This window comes from Lutra lutra, chromosome 9 (genome assembly GCF_902655055.1).
Source record: "Lutra lutra chromosome 9, mLutLut1.2, whole genome shotgun sequence".
NCBI classification, from domain to species: domain Eukaryota; kingdom Metazoa; phylum Chordata; class Mammalia; order Carnivora; family Mustelidae; genus Lutra; species Lutra lutra.
The window spans coordinates 18,697,389-18,712,217 of NC_062286.1; the positions used below are offsets into that span (position 1 = coordinate 18,697,389).

The window sequence follows — 14,829 nt, forward strand, 5'->3', positions numbered from 1 at the left end:
AGACATGTGAAAGAGCTCTTCATCAAAGCATAATTATCTGATATGTAACTGTACATGGAACCCAATTAAATAACTTTCTGAATCAGCATCCATCAGAAGATAATGCCCCATATGTGCTATGATAAGAAAAAATAAATAGGGGCGCCTGGGTGACTCAGTGGGTTAAGCCGCTGCCTTCGGCTCAGGTCATGATCTCAGAGTCCTGGGATCGAGCCCCGCATCGGGCTCTCTGCTCAGCAGGGAGCCTGCTTCCTCCTCTCTCTCTGCCTGCCTCTCTGACTGCTTGTGATCTCTCTGTCAAATAAATAAATAAAATCTTTAAAAAAAGAAAAAGAAAAAATAAATAAAAGAAGATAATGCCCCCCAAAATCCAGAACATCTTTTACCTTAATATAATTGCTATAATAAAACTTATGAAACAGAACATTTGTTTATAATACTCCAAATATTTGGGGCACCTGGCTGGCTCAGTCAGTAGAGCATGCTATTCTTGATCTTAGGGCTTTAAGTTCAAGCCCTATGTTGCGTGTCAAGATTGCTTTAAAAATAAAATCTGTAATACTCCTAAATATTTAACTCCACAATACCACTATAAATAACTAACTACCAAATCTAAGACAAAGAAAAAAAATTTCAATATTTTTATTTGAAGATGGTGTTAAGAAAATTTATGAAAAAGAATCTGTAAAAAGTTTAAAGCTAGGGGCGCCTGGGTGGCTCAGTGGGTTAAAGCCTCTGCCTTCAGTTTAGGGTATAATCCCACGACACTGATTATGCCCGCATCAGGCTCTCTGCTGAGCAGAGAGCCTGCTTCCCCCTCTCTCTCTGCCTGCCTCTCTGCCTACTTGTGATCTCTGTCAAATAAATAAATAAAATCTTAAAAAAAAAAAAAAAAAAGGTTTAAAGCTAGCGGGGAGGAAGGCAAAAAAAAAAAAAAAAAAAGTTAAAGCCAGGGGCACCTGTCTGGCTCAGTTAGTAAAGCATCTGACTTGATTTCAGCTCAGGTCTTGATCTCGGGGTCGTGAATTCAAGACCTATGTTGGGCTCCACACTGGGCATGAAGCCTAGTTAAAAAAAGTTTAAAACCTACATTAAGGTTAACTGAACAGGTAATTTTAAAAATTAGAAAACACTGACCTCCATGAAATACAGGCTCACATTACCACATTTTATCTTTTAAACACATTTATATACCACTTACTGTGTTGTCCAGATAATGATCAAAGTACTTAACAAATAATAACTAATACTTGAATTTGACATTACCAGTATAGAATATAATTTCCTCCCTTATAAAACAGGGATTACACTGACCTCCCCTCTCTCTTGATCACTGCAAGGATTAAGTAGGATAATTTATCATCTGAGAAGAGTAAAATTTCATTGCATGGAGATACTGAGCAATCTCCTAGGCTCATTCACTGTTTCCCATATACCCAGTCTCAAAAGACCATTAATTCAAAATCTTGACTAAAGAAAAGTATACTTACTACACATCAACAATGAAAATTAATGTTGCTTGAAAATTGTCAGAAACATTAACAATTAGCAAATATTAAAGGACTATAACAGTAAAGAGAATAAAATTATTTTTTATATTATTTATGTATAAACTTTAAAAGGATGAGAAAAATTTAACTATCACATAAACTACTAAATCCAGTAAATGGACTAGAAACTGATAATCACTGCTAACCACTATTAATTCAAGTTAAATTTAAAATAATTGCATTTATTACTAAGTCAGTGCTTAAGTTATTTTTTAAAACATAACTAGCTTAAAAATGATTTTTTTTGAAATCTGAAATCTGATTTTGAAATTTTAAAATCTGATAAATCAATTAAATAAATTAATTAAATTAAACTGCTTATAAGCATTCATACCTATTCACTAGTTGATCAAATAACAAACTCTGGTTCACGCTTTCAAATCTGTTTTTCCTGGAACGACAACTTTTTCTGACTTCCATATCACCATTTATACAAGAAAGGTCCCCATCTCCCTTCTTTTCCCCTCGAAGGGGATGGCTTCGAAGGGCTACAAGAAGAGAGAGATTTACATTTCAAAGTACAGAGTATGAAAAGAAAAAAAGATACATCAAAAATTACTTTTAAAAGGCTATAAAAATTTAACATAACCTCTTAAATGGCTTTAATATCCAATAACTTAAAATTTTGATAACTATAATCTGTCATAGTAATTTAAATAATTTCATTTGTACTGATTTCTCAACATTTAACAATTACATAAGTATTCAGTATGACATGGAAATCCAGTCATTTCCAACTATATGCTGAACATACTAGTAAATTTTACCCCACTTTAACACTTACTAACAACATGAGTAAGAATTTCAATACTAACCAGTTTCATAACAGAATACTCACATAAGCTACTATGTCCGTTTGGTAATGTAGCACCAGGCTGAGAAGTTAACCTAGAACACAATTATATTTAATATGCAAACACATCAACATTCATTTAAAGAAGCAAGAAACGCAATACTGGTGGAATCATTTTAATCTTTAAAATGTCAGTAATATTACTTTTTTCAGAGTAAAGATGACATTATTTTACTCTAAGATTGGTAATATACCAATTAGTAACATATACTTGCAATGACTCATTTCATTACTTCAAGAAAAGCTTTACTAACAGATTATAAACTGAATTTACTCTGTCTTCAACTCTATAAATTCCAGAGAGGCTGAAGCTCAACATGTACCATAAAGTTAACTGATATAATAAGCAGCAAAGGTCGCAGACATTTATTATTGGTTTCGGTTAAGAAAATAAAAATCAAACAATGACAAATTTATCAAACAATAAACTGAAGGAAAAATAAAGTCCTTGAACAGCAACACCATTTAATAATTTCTCCGAAATATTTTATTACACATTCTAATCTGACAAATTAAAATAGCTAATTTCTCAAAATAGTCATTGTACAATTTTCCCTTTTGGGTGAAGGAAAGTAAATGTTAATTCAGTAAGGGATACTTAAATGACCATCAAAACATGAAGACTTGAAAAAATCCACAGTATGCTTTTGTATTATCAGAAAGTCAAAAAAAAAACTAAATTGCTACATTATAAAAGAACTGTCGATGTAAACTTACTAAGGTATTTTTTAAATACCCAATGACTATCATTTTCAAAAATTAAAAAAAGGGAAAGCACTCATTTAGAAAATAGCAAATATATGATTATCTCCTATTATCTATATCGTTTGCACAAAATTTTATTTTAATAGAATTATACTTAATACACAATGTTACGTTAGTTTCAGGTGCGTAACTCCATGATTCAACAAGCCTATACATTATGCTGTGCTCACCACAGGTGTAGCTCCCATCTGTCATCACAGAATGCTATTACAATACCATTGGCTAACTATACTCCCCACGCTATACCTTACATCCCCATGACTTACTTATTCCAAAACTGGAAGCTTATATCGTCCACTTCTATTTGTACAAATTTTCTTAACTAAAATATTCTAACATTTTGGGTTACTCCAGCACTCCTCATGCTAAATTTTAAATGTTAAATATTAAATCCTAATTATAAAAGCCCTTGCCTAAAAAAGGTCAGAGCTAGGGGCGCCTGGGTAGTTCAGTGGGTTACAGCCACTGCCTTCGGCTCAGGTCATGATCCCGGGGTCCTGGGATCGAGCCCCGCGTCAGGCTCTCTGCTCAGCGGGGAGCCTGCTTCCCTTCCTCTCTCTCTCTGCCTGCCTCTCTGCCTACTTGTGATCTCTGTCAAATAAATAAATAAAATCTTAAAAAAAAAAGGTCAGAGCTAGGATGACTAAAGGATATACACAAAAACTCAAACTGTTATATGTACTTATACTGTCAAAAACGCAAAAACAAAAAACTCCAGTCCCCTTTCCCCCAGAAAACAACAAAACTATCTCATTCTAATATGCTACACCCCTTGGAAAGTATTTCATTTTTAGCACCTTTGTATACAAAGTACAGATAAAGTAGTGAAATTGGTGTATTAACATATCTTTCCTTGGAAGATTATACATAACAAATTTTCTAGAAGTCACTTAAAACCAGACAGAAAACTCAATTTTACTACTTCATAAATATACTCTGGCTTTGGACCCAACATAATATTAACTCAGTTTGATCAGTTTATTTACATGTCTTGGTTCCAAGTGAATTTTAGTGTATGCAAAACCAAACCGCTAAAATTGTACATAAATTATTCAAAAACGTAAGATGCTAACCCTGAAATCACTCTACAAAAGAAATCTAAAACTTTTCTGAACAGTAGCAACGTCCTTGGAAAAACAGCACAATAAGCTTTTTGTTACTCTTGAAGACAATGCTTACTTGGCTTTTATTTTGTTGCTTAAGAAATACCGGTTTTAAAAGAAAAAAAACGTATTCTTTAATTAAACCAATTATCTTAGAATCATAGATTATTGTCATCCTTTTTCCATTACCATTTCTCTTTATAAAGACGAAGAAGAACAAAAAGGAGACATAATATTAAATACTTGAGTATGGAAAGAGAAAAAATACTGGGATTTTAAGAACTGGTCTGCCTATACAATAATATATATGTCTAAAGAAGTTTCTTAAATCAATGTTCCCAAAAGTTAATCACTTAAAATGTAACTAGGTGACTTCACTATTTAAATGAAAGCTCCAATAAATCTTTTATGATTATGAAATCTCCTTTGTTTATTTATTTTTTTTTAAAGATTTTATTTATTTATTTGACAGACAGATCACAAGTAGGTAGAGAGGCAGGCAGAGAGAGAGGAAGGGAAGCAGGCTCCCTGCTGAGCAGAGAGCCCGATGCGGGACTCGATCCCAGGACCCTGAGATCATGACCTGAGCCGAAGGCAGCGGCTTAACCCACTGAGCCACCCAGGCACCCCTCCTTTGTTTATTTTTAAAAGGGGAAGTAGGTGGGGGATACTTCCCTGTATCTATGTTTCCTAAACTTTGTATTTATTTTTTATTTTTTTCCTAAATTTCTTAAGTGGTGGCAGCATTACTTTACATTAGATGATTATCATGTTGGAATTTTCTACACCTTGGGGCATCTGGGTGACCGGGTTAAGCATCTATCTTCGGCTTGAGTCATGATCCTGGAGTCGCAGGATCCTGGACATGTCTGGAGTCCCAGGATCAAGCCCCGCATTGGGTTCCCTGCTCAGCGAGGAATCTGCTTCTCCCTCCGTCCCTCACTCACACTCTCTCTCAAATAAATAAATAAAATCTTTAAAAAAAAAAAAAAAACATTTTCTACACCTTTAGTTATCTGGAGCATATTACCAATGAAATGCACTATGAGGCTACTAGCAATCTTTACTTATTCTCCCTTTCCCATGTAAATCCAAGGCATTTAGTGACTTAGGGGTTTTAAACTTCATTTCAGGAAAAGCCTCAGTTTGGAAAGACCTTAACCAATACTGCCTACAATTCTAATGTGCCTCAGCAGTTTAACAAGTGGTTACATTTCTGCCTAACCTTATTACTCTCTCATCTGACCACAAAACAAAATTTTCACATATACTATATTTAAGTGTACAGTTAGTCTTATCAAAGATTCAATTTTGTTTATATCTTAGAGGATGTGTTTCTATTATTCTAGAGACATTAAATGCATGTCACATTCTCTAGGGTGCCTCCTCCAAAAACACAGAAAGACAGACACATGTGCACATGCCCACACACACAGCATCCAGTTCAATAAATGTATAGTAGCTAAGTAAATATCAGCTGACAAAAATTTACTCAAAATATTTATAAGCTACGACATCTATCTAGGCTAGCATGGATGGATATTTGTGAATTTCTACATATAAGATAAAAAATATATAGTAAAATTTTTAACCAAAAATATCCTTATTTTATAAAAAATTGTAATTATGTTGATAAACTTGAGCCTTTAAATATAAGCCCAGATGTCTCCCCAAAAAGAAAACTCATGATCTATTTCAAATCATTTATGAAAACTTCAAAGTTCTAGTTCCACTTTTACTTCTACCTTCATCCAATTACCGAGCTCTCAAAAGAAAAGTTATTTCACCAAGCAATAGTAATTTTTTAAAAAAATTTAGCAGTCTTGGGGCACCTGAATGGCTCAGTCAGTTAAGTGTCCTACTCTTTGATTTTGGCTCAGGTCATGATCTCAGGGTTGTGAGACTGAGCCCTGTTTGGGCTCTGCACTGGCCTGCTTTAGATTATCTCTCTCCTACATGATGTTAATTAATTGAATTTAAATTTTAAAAATGAAATAAAATTTAATTTAATTTAATTTTAAAAAGATTCTCTCTCTCCTTCCCCCTCTGTCCCTCCCCACCTGCTCATACTCAATCTCTCTCTCTGGAAAAAATTTAAAAATTAAAAATTAAAAATTTAGTAGTCTTTACAAAGTCATTTAGGATTCATTATTTTTCAGTGAATACTAATCTTTACCTGTATCCACTTTTCCCCCAAATGAATTACTTCTGTAACAAAGTACTTTTGTAAAAGAACCTTAATAATTTTACTTCATAAGACCTTAGATAACCAAAATAAAGGAATCGGGATTCTCAATCTCATGACATAAAAACAAATACAAGCTTGCATACAAATCCCGATTTTTGTATTTATACTCTCAAATCTAAAATTTTTTAACTACAAGCTTCCCTCAAAATTCAATTCTGTTGAATCTAATAGGTCAAATGGTGTCTTCTTTTCATCTAAAACACAAAAATATTCTAACAGTGTAGCACTTGCATTCTTAGACAAAAATTTAACTCAAAAAACTTTTAAAGTGTTATTCTTCTACCAAAATATAAATAATACATTGTTAGTATTCATTATTTCTTGAGCTTTTTATTCAAAATATACTCAGTATTTTTTCAAAAAAGGAGTATCACACTAAGGCACCTAAATGGAAGTAAAACTCTCTCCCCAAAACAGTTTTTGAGGGCGCCTGGTGGCTCAGTCGTTGGGCATCTGCCTTTGGCTCGGGTCATGATTCCAGAGTCCCTGGATCGAGTCCTGGGATCAAGTCCCACATCGGAATCCCTGCTCAGCAGGGAGCCTGCTTCTCCCTCTCCCTCTCTACCTGCTTATGTTCCCTCTCTCACTGTCTCTCTGTCAAATATATAAATAAAAAGTCTTAAAAAAAAATTTTTGAGGCCTTTTTTTTAATAAAAAAGACATAATCAAGATCAATTTACACAAAGGCCTCTGAGTGGCTAAGATGAAGAAAATCAAGTGCCCATTATATATTATATATTATTATGCCCATTATATATTCAAACTGTTATTTTTCTTACAGTAAAAGATTAAACTCTGACACTAAAAGAACATTTTTAAGAAACATTTATCTAGAAAAAGCCACCTGATTCATTCATTTAATAAATATAGGATACAGATTACAACAGGTAGATCAAGTCTAGAAGTATAATTAAAGGGCAGTACTCATTTAAAGTAACATCATTACAGTGACCTGGATCTGTATAAAACAGATGAATGAGTGTGGGAAAAGAAAGATCAACAGGCTATGATTCAAGATTTTCCTACTTAGCTCCCTGACAATGCAAAATAAACACTTAGAGTAAAATGGTGCATCTTCTGGAACATACTGAAATAGGTAAAAGACTCTTTAAGGACTAGTAAATGTATACTGCCTATCAAAGTCTATATAACCCCCCAAATTTTTTTTCATTAAAGAGTAACAGTATCCAGGGGCGCCTGGGTGGCTCAGATGGTTAAGCATCTGCCTTCGGTTCAGGTCATGATCTCCTTGGCCAAAGGACTCCTAGCTCAGTGGGTAATCTGCTTCGCCCTCTCCCTCAGCTCCTCCCTAATGCTTGTGCTCTCTCTCTCAAATGAATAAACATCTTTTTAAAAATATCTTTTAAAAAAGAGTAACAGGGGGGCACCTGGGTGGCTCAGTAGGTTAAGCCTCTGCCTTCAGCTCAGGTCATGATCTCAGGGTCCTGGGATTGAGCCCCGCATCGGGCCTCTCTGCTCAGCAGGGAGCCTGCTTCCCTCTCTCTCTCCCTCTCTGCCTGCCTATCTGCCTACTTGTGATCTCTGTCAAATAAATAAATAAAATCTTTAAAAAAATAAATAAAAATAATAAAATAAAAAAGAGTAACAGTACCCAGAATTAACCAAGTAATTTTTAAGTACTTCAAGGAGGAAGGAAACCAAAGGATTTCCCTTTCACTTTTGTTTGTAGTCAGCACATCATCAGCACTTCTACGTTAAAGACTGGAGAAAAGAGAAGCTAAAAATTCTGAGATCAGGGGCGCCTGGGTGGCTCAGTGGGTTAAAGCCTCTGCCTTCGGCTCGGGTCATGATCCCAGGGTCCTGGGATGGAGCCCCACATCGGGCTCTCTGCTCGGCGGGGAGCCTGCTTCCTCCTCTCTCTCTGCCTGCCTCTCTGCCTACTTGTGATTTCTGTCAAATAAATAAATAAAATCTTAAAAAAAAAAAAAAATTCTGAGATCACAGTTTAAATCTTTTCTGTGTGTGTGCCTCTTTCATCTACATTAAATTATTACTATTTACTTTTGTAAGTGTGTAAAAGTAAGTTTTCCTGATACATACTGAACCAAACCAAATTTAAACTGACAAGCAGACAAATGAAAAGATTTTTTTTAATTTAATTTTTATTTTATTACATTTCCGTATATCAATTCAAGGGTAATATTTAATAATTTTAGAAGAGGAAGACTTTATTTTCAAATAAATATATAATTCTAACCAAATATCTTTATTTAAAACTTTCAGGAGTATAAAGATGTATGCATATTCAAGATCTATCGAAATCCTTATTGTTTAGTAATAATAGTTTCTATTATATACTAAATATTTTTACATAGCAAATATACTTTATGTGCTATTTAGAGGAAATACATACAAAATCATAAAACAAGTTTAAAAATTTGTATTTCTAGATAATAGTGGCTTTATAATTTAAGAAAATTAGCATTAATATGAGCCCTCAATCATATCAGATAATTCATGAAAAAACAGTGGATGAGTTCTCACTCCTCACCTGGCCTGTCCAGTTGATATGTTCCATTCCTCTCGCTGACCAGTACTTCGTGATTTTGATTTGTCTTTGCAAACAGAATCAGGTTGTTTCAAAGTGCGTTTGGCTGGAGGAGACACATGGCTATCACTTAAACTACCATCGACTTCAGCTTTCTGAAAGACAGTTAAAAATTTATTATTCCTCTTAAAACACAGAATTCCTACATTCTTGATAAAGTACAGTATGTATTCAACCAATAAGTATTTACTGAATGAATCACTCTACAAGTATGTAAATGTAATAATCTGTAAATACAGAAACAAGGGAATTAGATTACATTTATAATCAGAAAACTATATAGTTTCTTATTTTAAAATAGTTTCAAACCTACAAAGATGTGCATATGAACCTCGTTGTGACATGATTCCTCTTCTCTCCTAAATACTCCAGTGCATACATCCCAAAACAAAGATACTTTGATACATTACCATCATATAACCCTTCCAATTAGGAAGTCAACACTGATATAACACAGAGCCAATTCACACTCAAATTTTATTTGATCCAGGTTCAGCATCCTATCCAGGAACATATATCGTATTCAGTTATCAGATCTCTTCTGCCGTCCTCAATCTGGAATAGCTCTTTAGCTTTCCCCCATCTTTCATGCCTTTGACTATAACTATAAAGAGTACAGCTCTTGGGTGCCTGGGTGGCTCAATGGGTTAAGCCACTGCCTTTGGCTCGGGTCATGATCTCCAGGTCCTGGGATTCGAGTTCCGCATCAGGCTCTCTGCTTGGCGGGGTGCCTGCTTCCCCCTCTCTCTCTCTGCCTGCCTCTCTGCCTACTTGTGATCTCTGTCTGTCAAATAAATAAATAAATAAATAAAAATCTTTTTTAAAAATAATTTTTAAAAAAAGGGTGTATCTACTATCCACCAAAATTAGTCCAAAATTCCATTTTTCTGCTCCAATTCCAATTTAAGAAAATCTCCTAAACTCTGAGTTGTTAACAGTCTATCTTCTGTCCCTGCTTGTTATTTCTGAATGTGTTAGCAATTTGTTCTTTAAAACTAGAGTTGAGGGGCGCCTGGGTGGCTTGGTGGGTTAAAGCCTCTGCCTCCAGCTCAGGTCATGCCTACTTGTGATCTCTGTCAAATAAATAAATAAAATCTTTAAAAACAATAAAAATAAATAAATAAAATAAAGAGTACAGCTCTTTAAAAAAAAAAAAAGAGTACAGCTCTTTAGTTTCTAGAATGACCCTGAATGTGGGTCTGACACTACTCATAACCAAATTCAGACCATACATTCTTGGGAAAAAATATACAGAAATAATACTGTCTATACTCTACTTACCCAACATTAGGTATAACCTTGATTACTTGGTCAAGCTGGTATCTGCCAGGTTTCTCCACCATAAAGTCACTATTTTTCCCTTTGTGTGTGATTAGATTTAATGAGGAATTATTCTGCTAATTCACCAATATCCTATTCCTCATCAAACCTCCACCCACCAGCCATTAGCATTCATTGACTATTTATTTTTGTTTTCATCCAATACCACTGTGATGGTGATTACCTAATCCTATCAGTCCTTCTACATTTTTAGTCACATTTTACTTTTTTTTTACTTTATTTTTCCAGTTGTATAACATACAGCAGATCTTATTTATTTATTTGACAGAGAGACAGCAAAAGGAGGAATATAAGCAGGGGGAGTAGGAGAGGGAAAAGCAGGCTTCCCATTCAGCAGGAACTGACGCAGGGTTCAATCCCAGCACCCTAGGAACATGACCTGAGCCAAAGGCAGAGGCTTAACGACTGAGCCATCCAGGCCACCCCCCCACCCCCAATTTTACTTTAAAGAGCTTTCCCTCCATCCCCTTGCCCAATTCATTTACTCATTACTTTTAACAGTATTAACTCATGGATTCTTATTTTAAACTACAGGTTATAATCCATTGCTCTATTTTGTTGCTCAATTTACACAAGATTTGGCAACTGAGGGCCCTTTTGAAGTGTTTCCAGTACCCTTTCGACATTATCCCATCATTTTGTGAACTTCCTTGTTTTTTGACAGAAAAGAAATCTCTAAACTCACCGTACACTTTCCCTCCCTGACTCTAGAATTAGTCATTTCTCTAAAGAGCCCTGACTCCTTTAAATCAAGGACAGTATTTAGAAATTGGGGCGGCTGAATAGTTCAATCAGTTAAGCCTCTGACTCTTGGTTTCAGCTTAGATCATGATCTCATGGGTCATGGGATCCTGCCCCTTGTTGGGCTCCATGCTCAGTCAGGAGTCTGCCAGAAGATTCTTTCCCTCTGTCCCTCCTCCCACTCTTACACACACACATGCTCTCTCTCAAATAAATAAAGCTTTAAAAAAGAAGAAAAAAGGAAGAAAGAAAGAAAGAAACCAAGATGTGGGCATTAGGTGTGCTCATTGTTACTGGGCTTTCACTGTTACTAAGTCCTCTCAGCACAGACAGCTAAGAAATATATGAATATAAACATACATATAAATGTACACATCCATACCTATTTCTTTATCTGTGCATGAATAATAACATACATGTGTACACCAAGACTTCTAATTCTAATTCCATGCCTTAAATTTCTTTCTAGACTTTCCCCTTTCATGTTTGTAAGCTCTTCACGAAGAACCATGGCTTCCATTATCTTCAATACATTTATTTATTTGCTTTTTTAAACAAATTAGTTAATTTGTTTAAAGTACCTAATTTTGGGGCGCCTGGGTGGCTCAGCGGGTTAAGACCTCTGCCTTCAGCTCAGGTCATGATCCCAGGGTCCTGGGATCGAGTCCCGCATCGGGCTCTCTGCTCGGCGGGGAGCCTGCTTCCTCTTCTCTCTCTGCCTTCCTCTCTGCCTACTTGTGATCTCTGTCTGTCAGGTAAATAAATAAAATCTTAAAAAGAAAAAGAAAATTTTCTAAAGTACCTAATTTCTCAGGTGCATGGATGGCTCGGATGGTTGGGTGTCAGCCTCTGGCTCAGGTCATGATTCTGGGGTCCTGGGATCAAGTCCCACATCAGGCTCCCTGCTCACTGGGGAGCCTGCTTCTCCCTCTACCTCTCTCTCTGTTTCTGAATATGAATAAGCAAGTAAAATCTCTTAAAAAATAAATAAAATAACCAATTTTTCAACCAGAGACTTCCTTCCATCGCATTTCCATTATTCCCTCCCCAGCCACATGTCCTCAGACTACAGAAATGTCAGTATCCGCACAGCAGCTCTCCTCTTTACCACTTAATTTCTTTGATATTGGGGAAATAAGAGAGCACAGGGGGAAAAAAAAAGAGAGAGCGAGCACAGGGAAGATTAACCTTTACTTTAGAGATGATTTAATTCACATGCTAATACTTCATCACTTGATATTACAGATCAGTATTTCAAAGGTATACATGATCATTTCCTATATGCTACCAAATAAATATATTAAAGTTTTATTTCCTTTTATACTAGAAATTTTTTTTTTTAATTTGATAGAGAGAGATCACAAGTAGTCAGAGAGGCAGGCAGGAGAGAGAGGAGGAAGCAGGTTCCCTGCTAAGCAGAGAGCCCGATGCGGGGCTCGATCCCAGAACCCTGGGATCATGACCTGAGCCGAAGGCAGAGACTTCAACCCACTGAGCCACTCAGGCACCCCTATACTAGAAATTTAAGTAAAACATAAGAACTATCCTTTTCAGGGGCACCTCGGTGGCTCAGTCGGTGAAGCATCTGCCTTTGGCTCAGGTCATGGTCTCAGGGTCCTTGGATCAAGCCTTACTCAGGCTCCCTGCTCAGCCTCTCCCTCTGCCTCATCCCCTACCCCGCCTGTAGGCACATTCTCTCTCCCAAATAAATAAATAAAATCTTAAAAAAAAAAAAAAGAAAAAAGAACTATCCTTTTCATAAATGCACACTTCCAAATCCTATTTACCCAAAGCAAGACAACTACTTACACAATAACTAGTCAAAATGTAGCCATTAGTAAACAAACTTAAGAAATACTTGTAATAAGGGTGCTGGGCTGGCTCAGTTGGTAGAGCATGGGACTCCTGATCTCAGGGTCTTGAGTTCAAGCCCCATGTTGTACTTAGAGCTTACTTGAAAACAAACCAACAAAAACTTGTAACATTGTATATGTTTAAACATACCTAAGCATAACCTATAGATTTAACATTCACTTACTAAAAATTTTTTTACAGAAAGACCAATTTCTAATTTTGTAGTGTAATACAATTTGCCAAGAGCTAGTTTTTTTAAGTCACGAGACCATATTCGCACTAAAAACTACTAGATATTCAAACATCAGAGTGTCTATAATTAAGGAAAATAAACATGTTAGTTGTATAACATACAGCATCACTTATTATTTTAAATTTCCAAGAAAAACTGGTTAGCTACTTCCAATCTATCCTCAATAGAGGGGGAAAAACTATGCAGGATGCAATTCAATCATATAATAGTACTTTATCAATAAACACGCTTACTGTACTTAACAAATGAGTGCTTTTTAAAAATGTACTTCTTTAGGGCACCTGGGTGGCTCAGTTAAGTAACCTACTAGATTTCTGCTCAGGCCGTGATCTGTTGTGGGATCAAGCTGCATCACGTCTGCGCTCAGTAGGGTGTCTGCTTCTCTCTGTCTCCTCCTCTCCCTCCGCCCCTCCCCTCTTTCACTCTAAAATAGAAAATCTTAAAATTGCACTAAATTTCACTTCTTCAGGCTCTTACCTTCTCTAATCCCCACTCTTTAATGGAGTATATTAACTAGCCCAACATCACATGGCTAACGAAATGAGTGACAGAACTAAGGAAAAAAAAATTAGGTCCTGCCATTCCTAATATACAATAGTTCTCTATTATCTCAGACACTCCACCTTAGAAATTTATAAAACGCTAAGGTTAACGTGTATCTTAAAGGTCATGTAATTCAACTACTCATCCAAGACTTGATTACTCTCTACATTTGTCACTCCAAATGTGTTCCATGCCACAGTATCCAATCAGAAAACATTTCTTTACAAGATCCTCAGGTGATTCTTGTGCACATAATGTCTGAAAAGCATTATTATATAATGTTCTCGACAAGCAGTCACTGAGGAAGCAATGTCATGTGTTCTACACTAAGGCATGTTTGTGAATACAAAAACTGATAACCTATGAACTACTTCACCAATTTAGACAGTCCTGGTCAGCATTACTCCTAACCAAATCCCACCACTCAACCCTCAAGACCCGTATTTTCCAGGGCTCCTGGCTGGTTCAGTTGGTAAAATGTGCAACCCTTAATCTCAGGTCATCTTCTCGGATTGTACGAGCTTTTTTCAGTTCCATTCAGGAGTGTCTCTCAAAGTATTATTCACATACTAACTGAATCAGAAATCACCTGATTTCTCATTTAAAGAAACATAACCTGCTAAACTAAATCTCTGGAGTTGGAATATTTTTAATAAGGGCCTCTGAATGATTCTTAGTACCCAAAAGTTTGAGGACTTCTAACATATAATACTATTTAAGTATCTGAGTCACATCATCCTACTATTGCACTATTCTGTTGTCTTTTTCTTATCATGGTACGGTTTCAATTTGGACCTGGCTCCATGACAGAGATCTTAAAATAAGTAACATCACAAAAAGCTCCTTCCCTCCAAAGAAATCTAGGGATTTAAGTAAAGCAAAAAACCAAAATGTAAATACATAGAAATTAATTACTTCAGCACCATTTAATTAACTTAAAGCTTTGGGAAAGCTTTTACCTACAAAACCTGTGTACTAACAGTAGCCTTTAATAGGATGATCATAATGC

At 35.7% G+C, this 14,829-nt stretch overlaps 1 protein-coding gene across 2 annotated transcripts in view; it reads right to left on the minus strand.

Moving 5' to 3' along the window:
- Positions 1-14,829, minus strand: part of ATAD2B (ATPase family AAA domain containing 2B) — a 155,159-nt gene that overhangs the window by 122,747 nt on the left and 17,583 nt on the right. For both annotated transcript variants that reach the window (XM_047744659.1, XM_047744658.1), the window contains exons 2-4: positions 9,032-9,183; positions 2,389-2,438; positions 1,885-2,038 (exon numbers count right to left, since the gene is read on the minus strand). In XM_047744659.1, the coding sequence (XP_047600615.1) occupies positions 1,885-2,038; positions 2,389-2,438; positions 9,032-9,183 (356 nt within the window). The remainder of the gene's footprint in view (positions 1-1,884; positions 2,039-2,388; positions 2,439-9,031; positions 9,184-14,829) is intronic.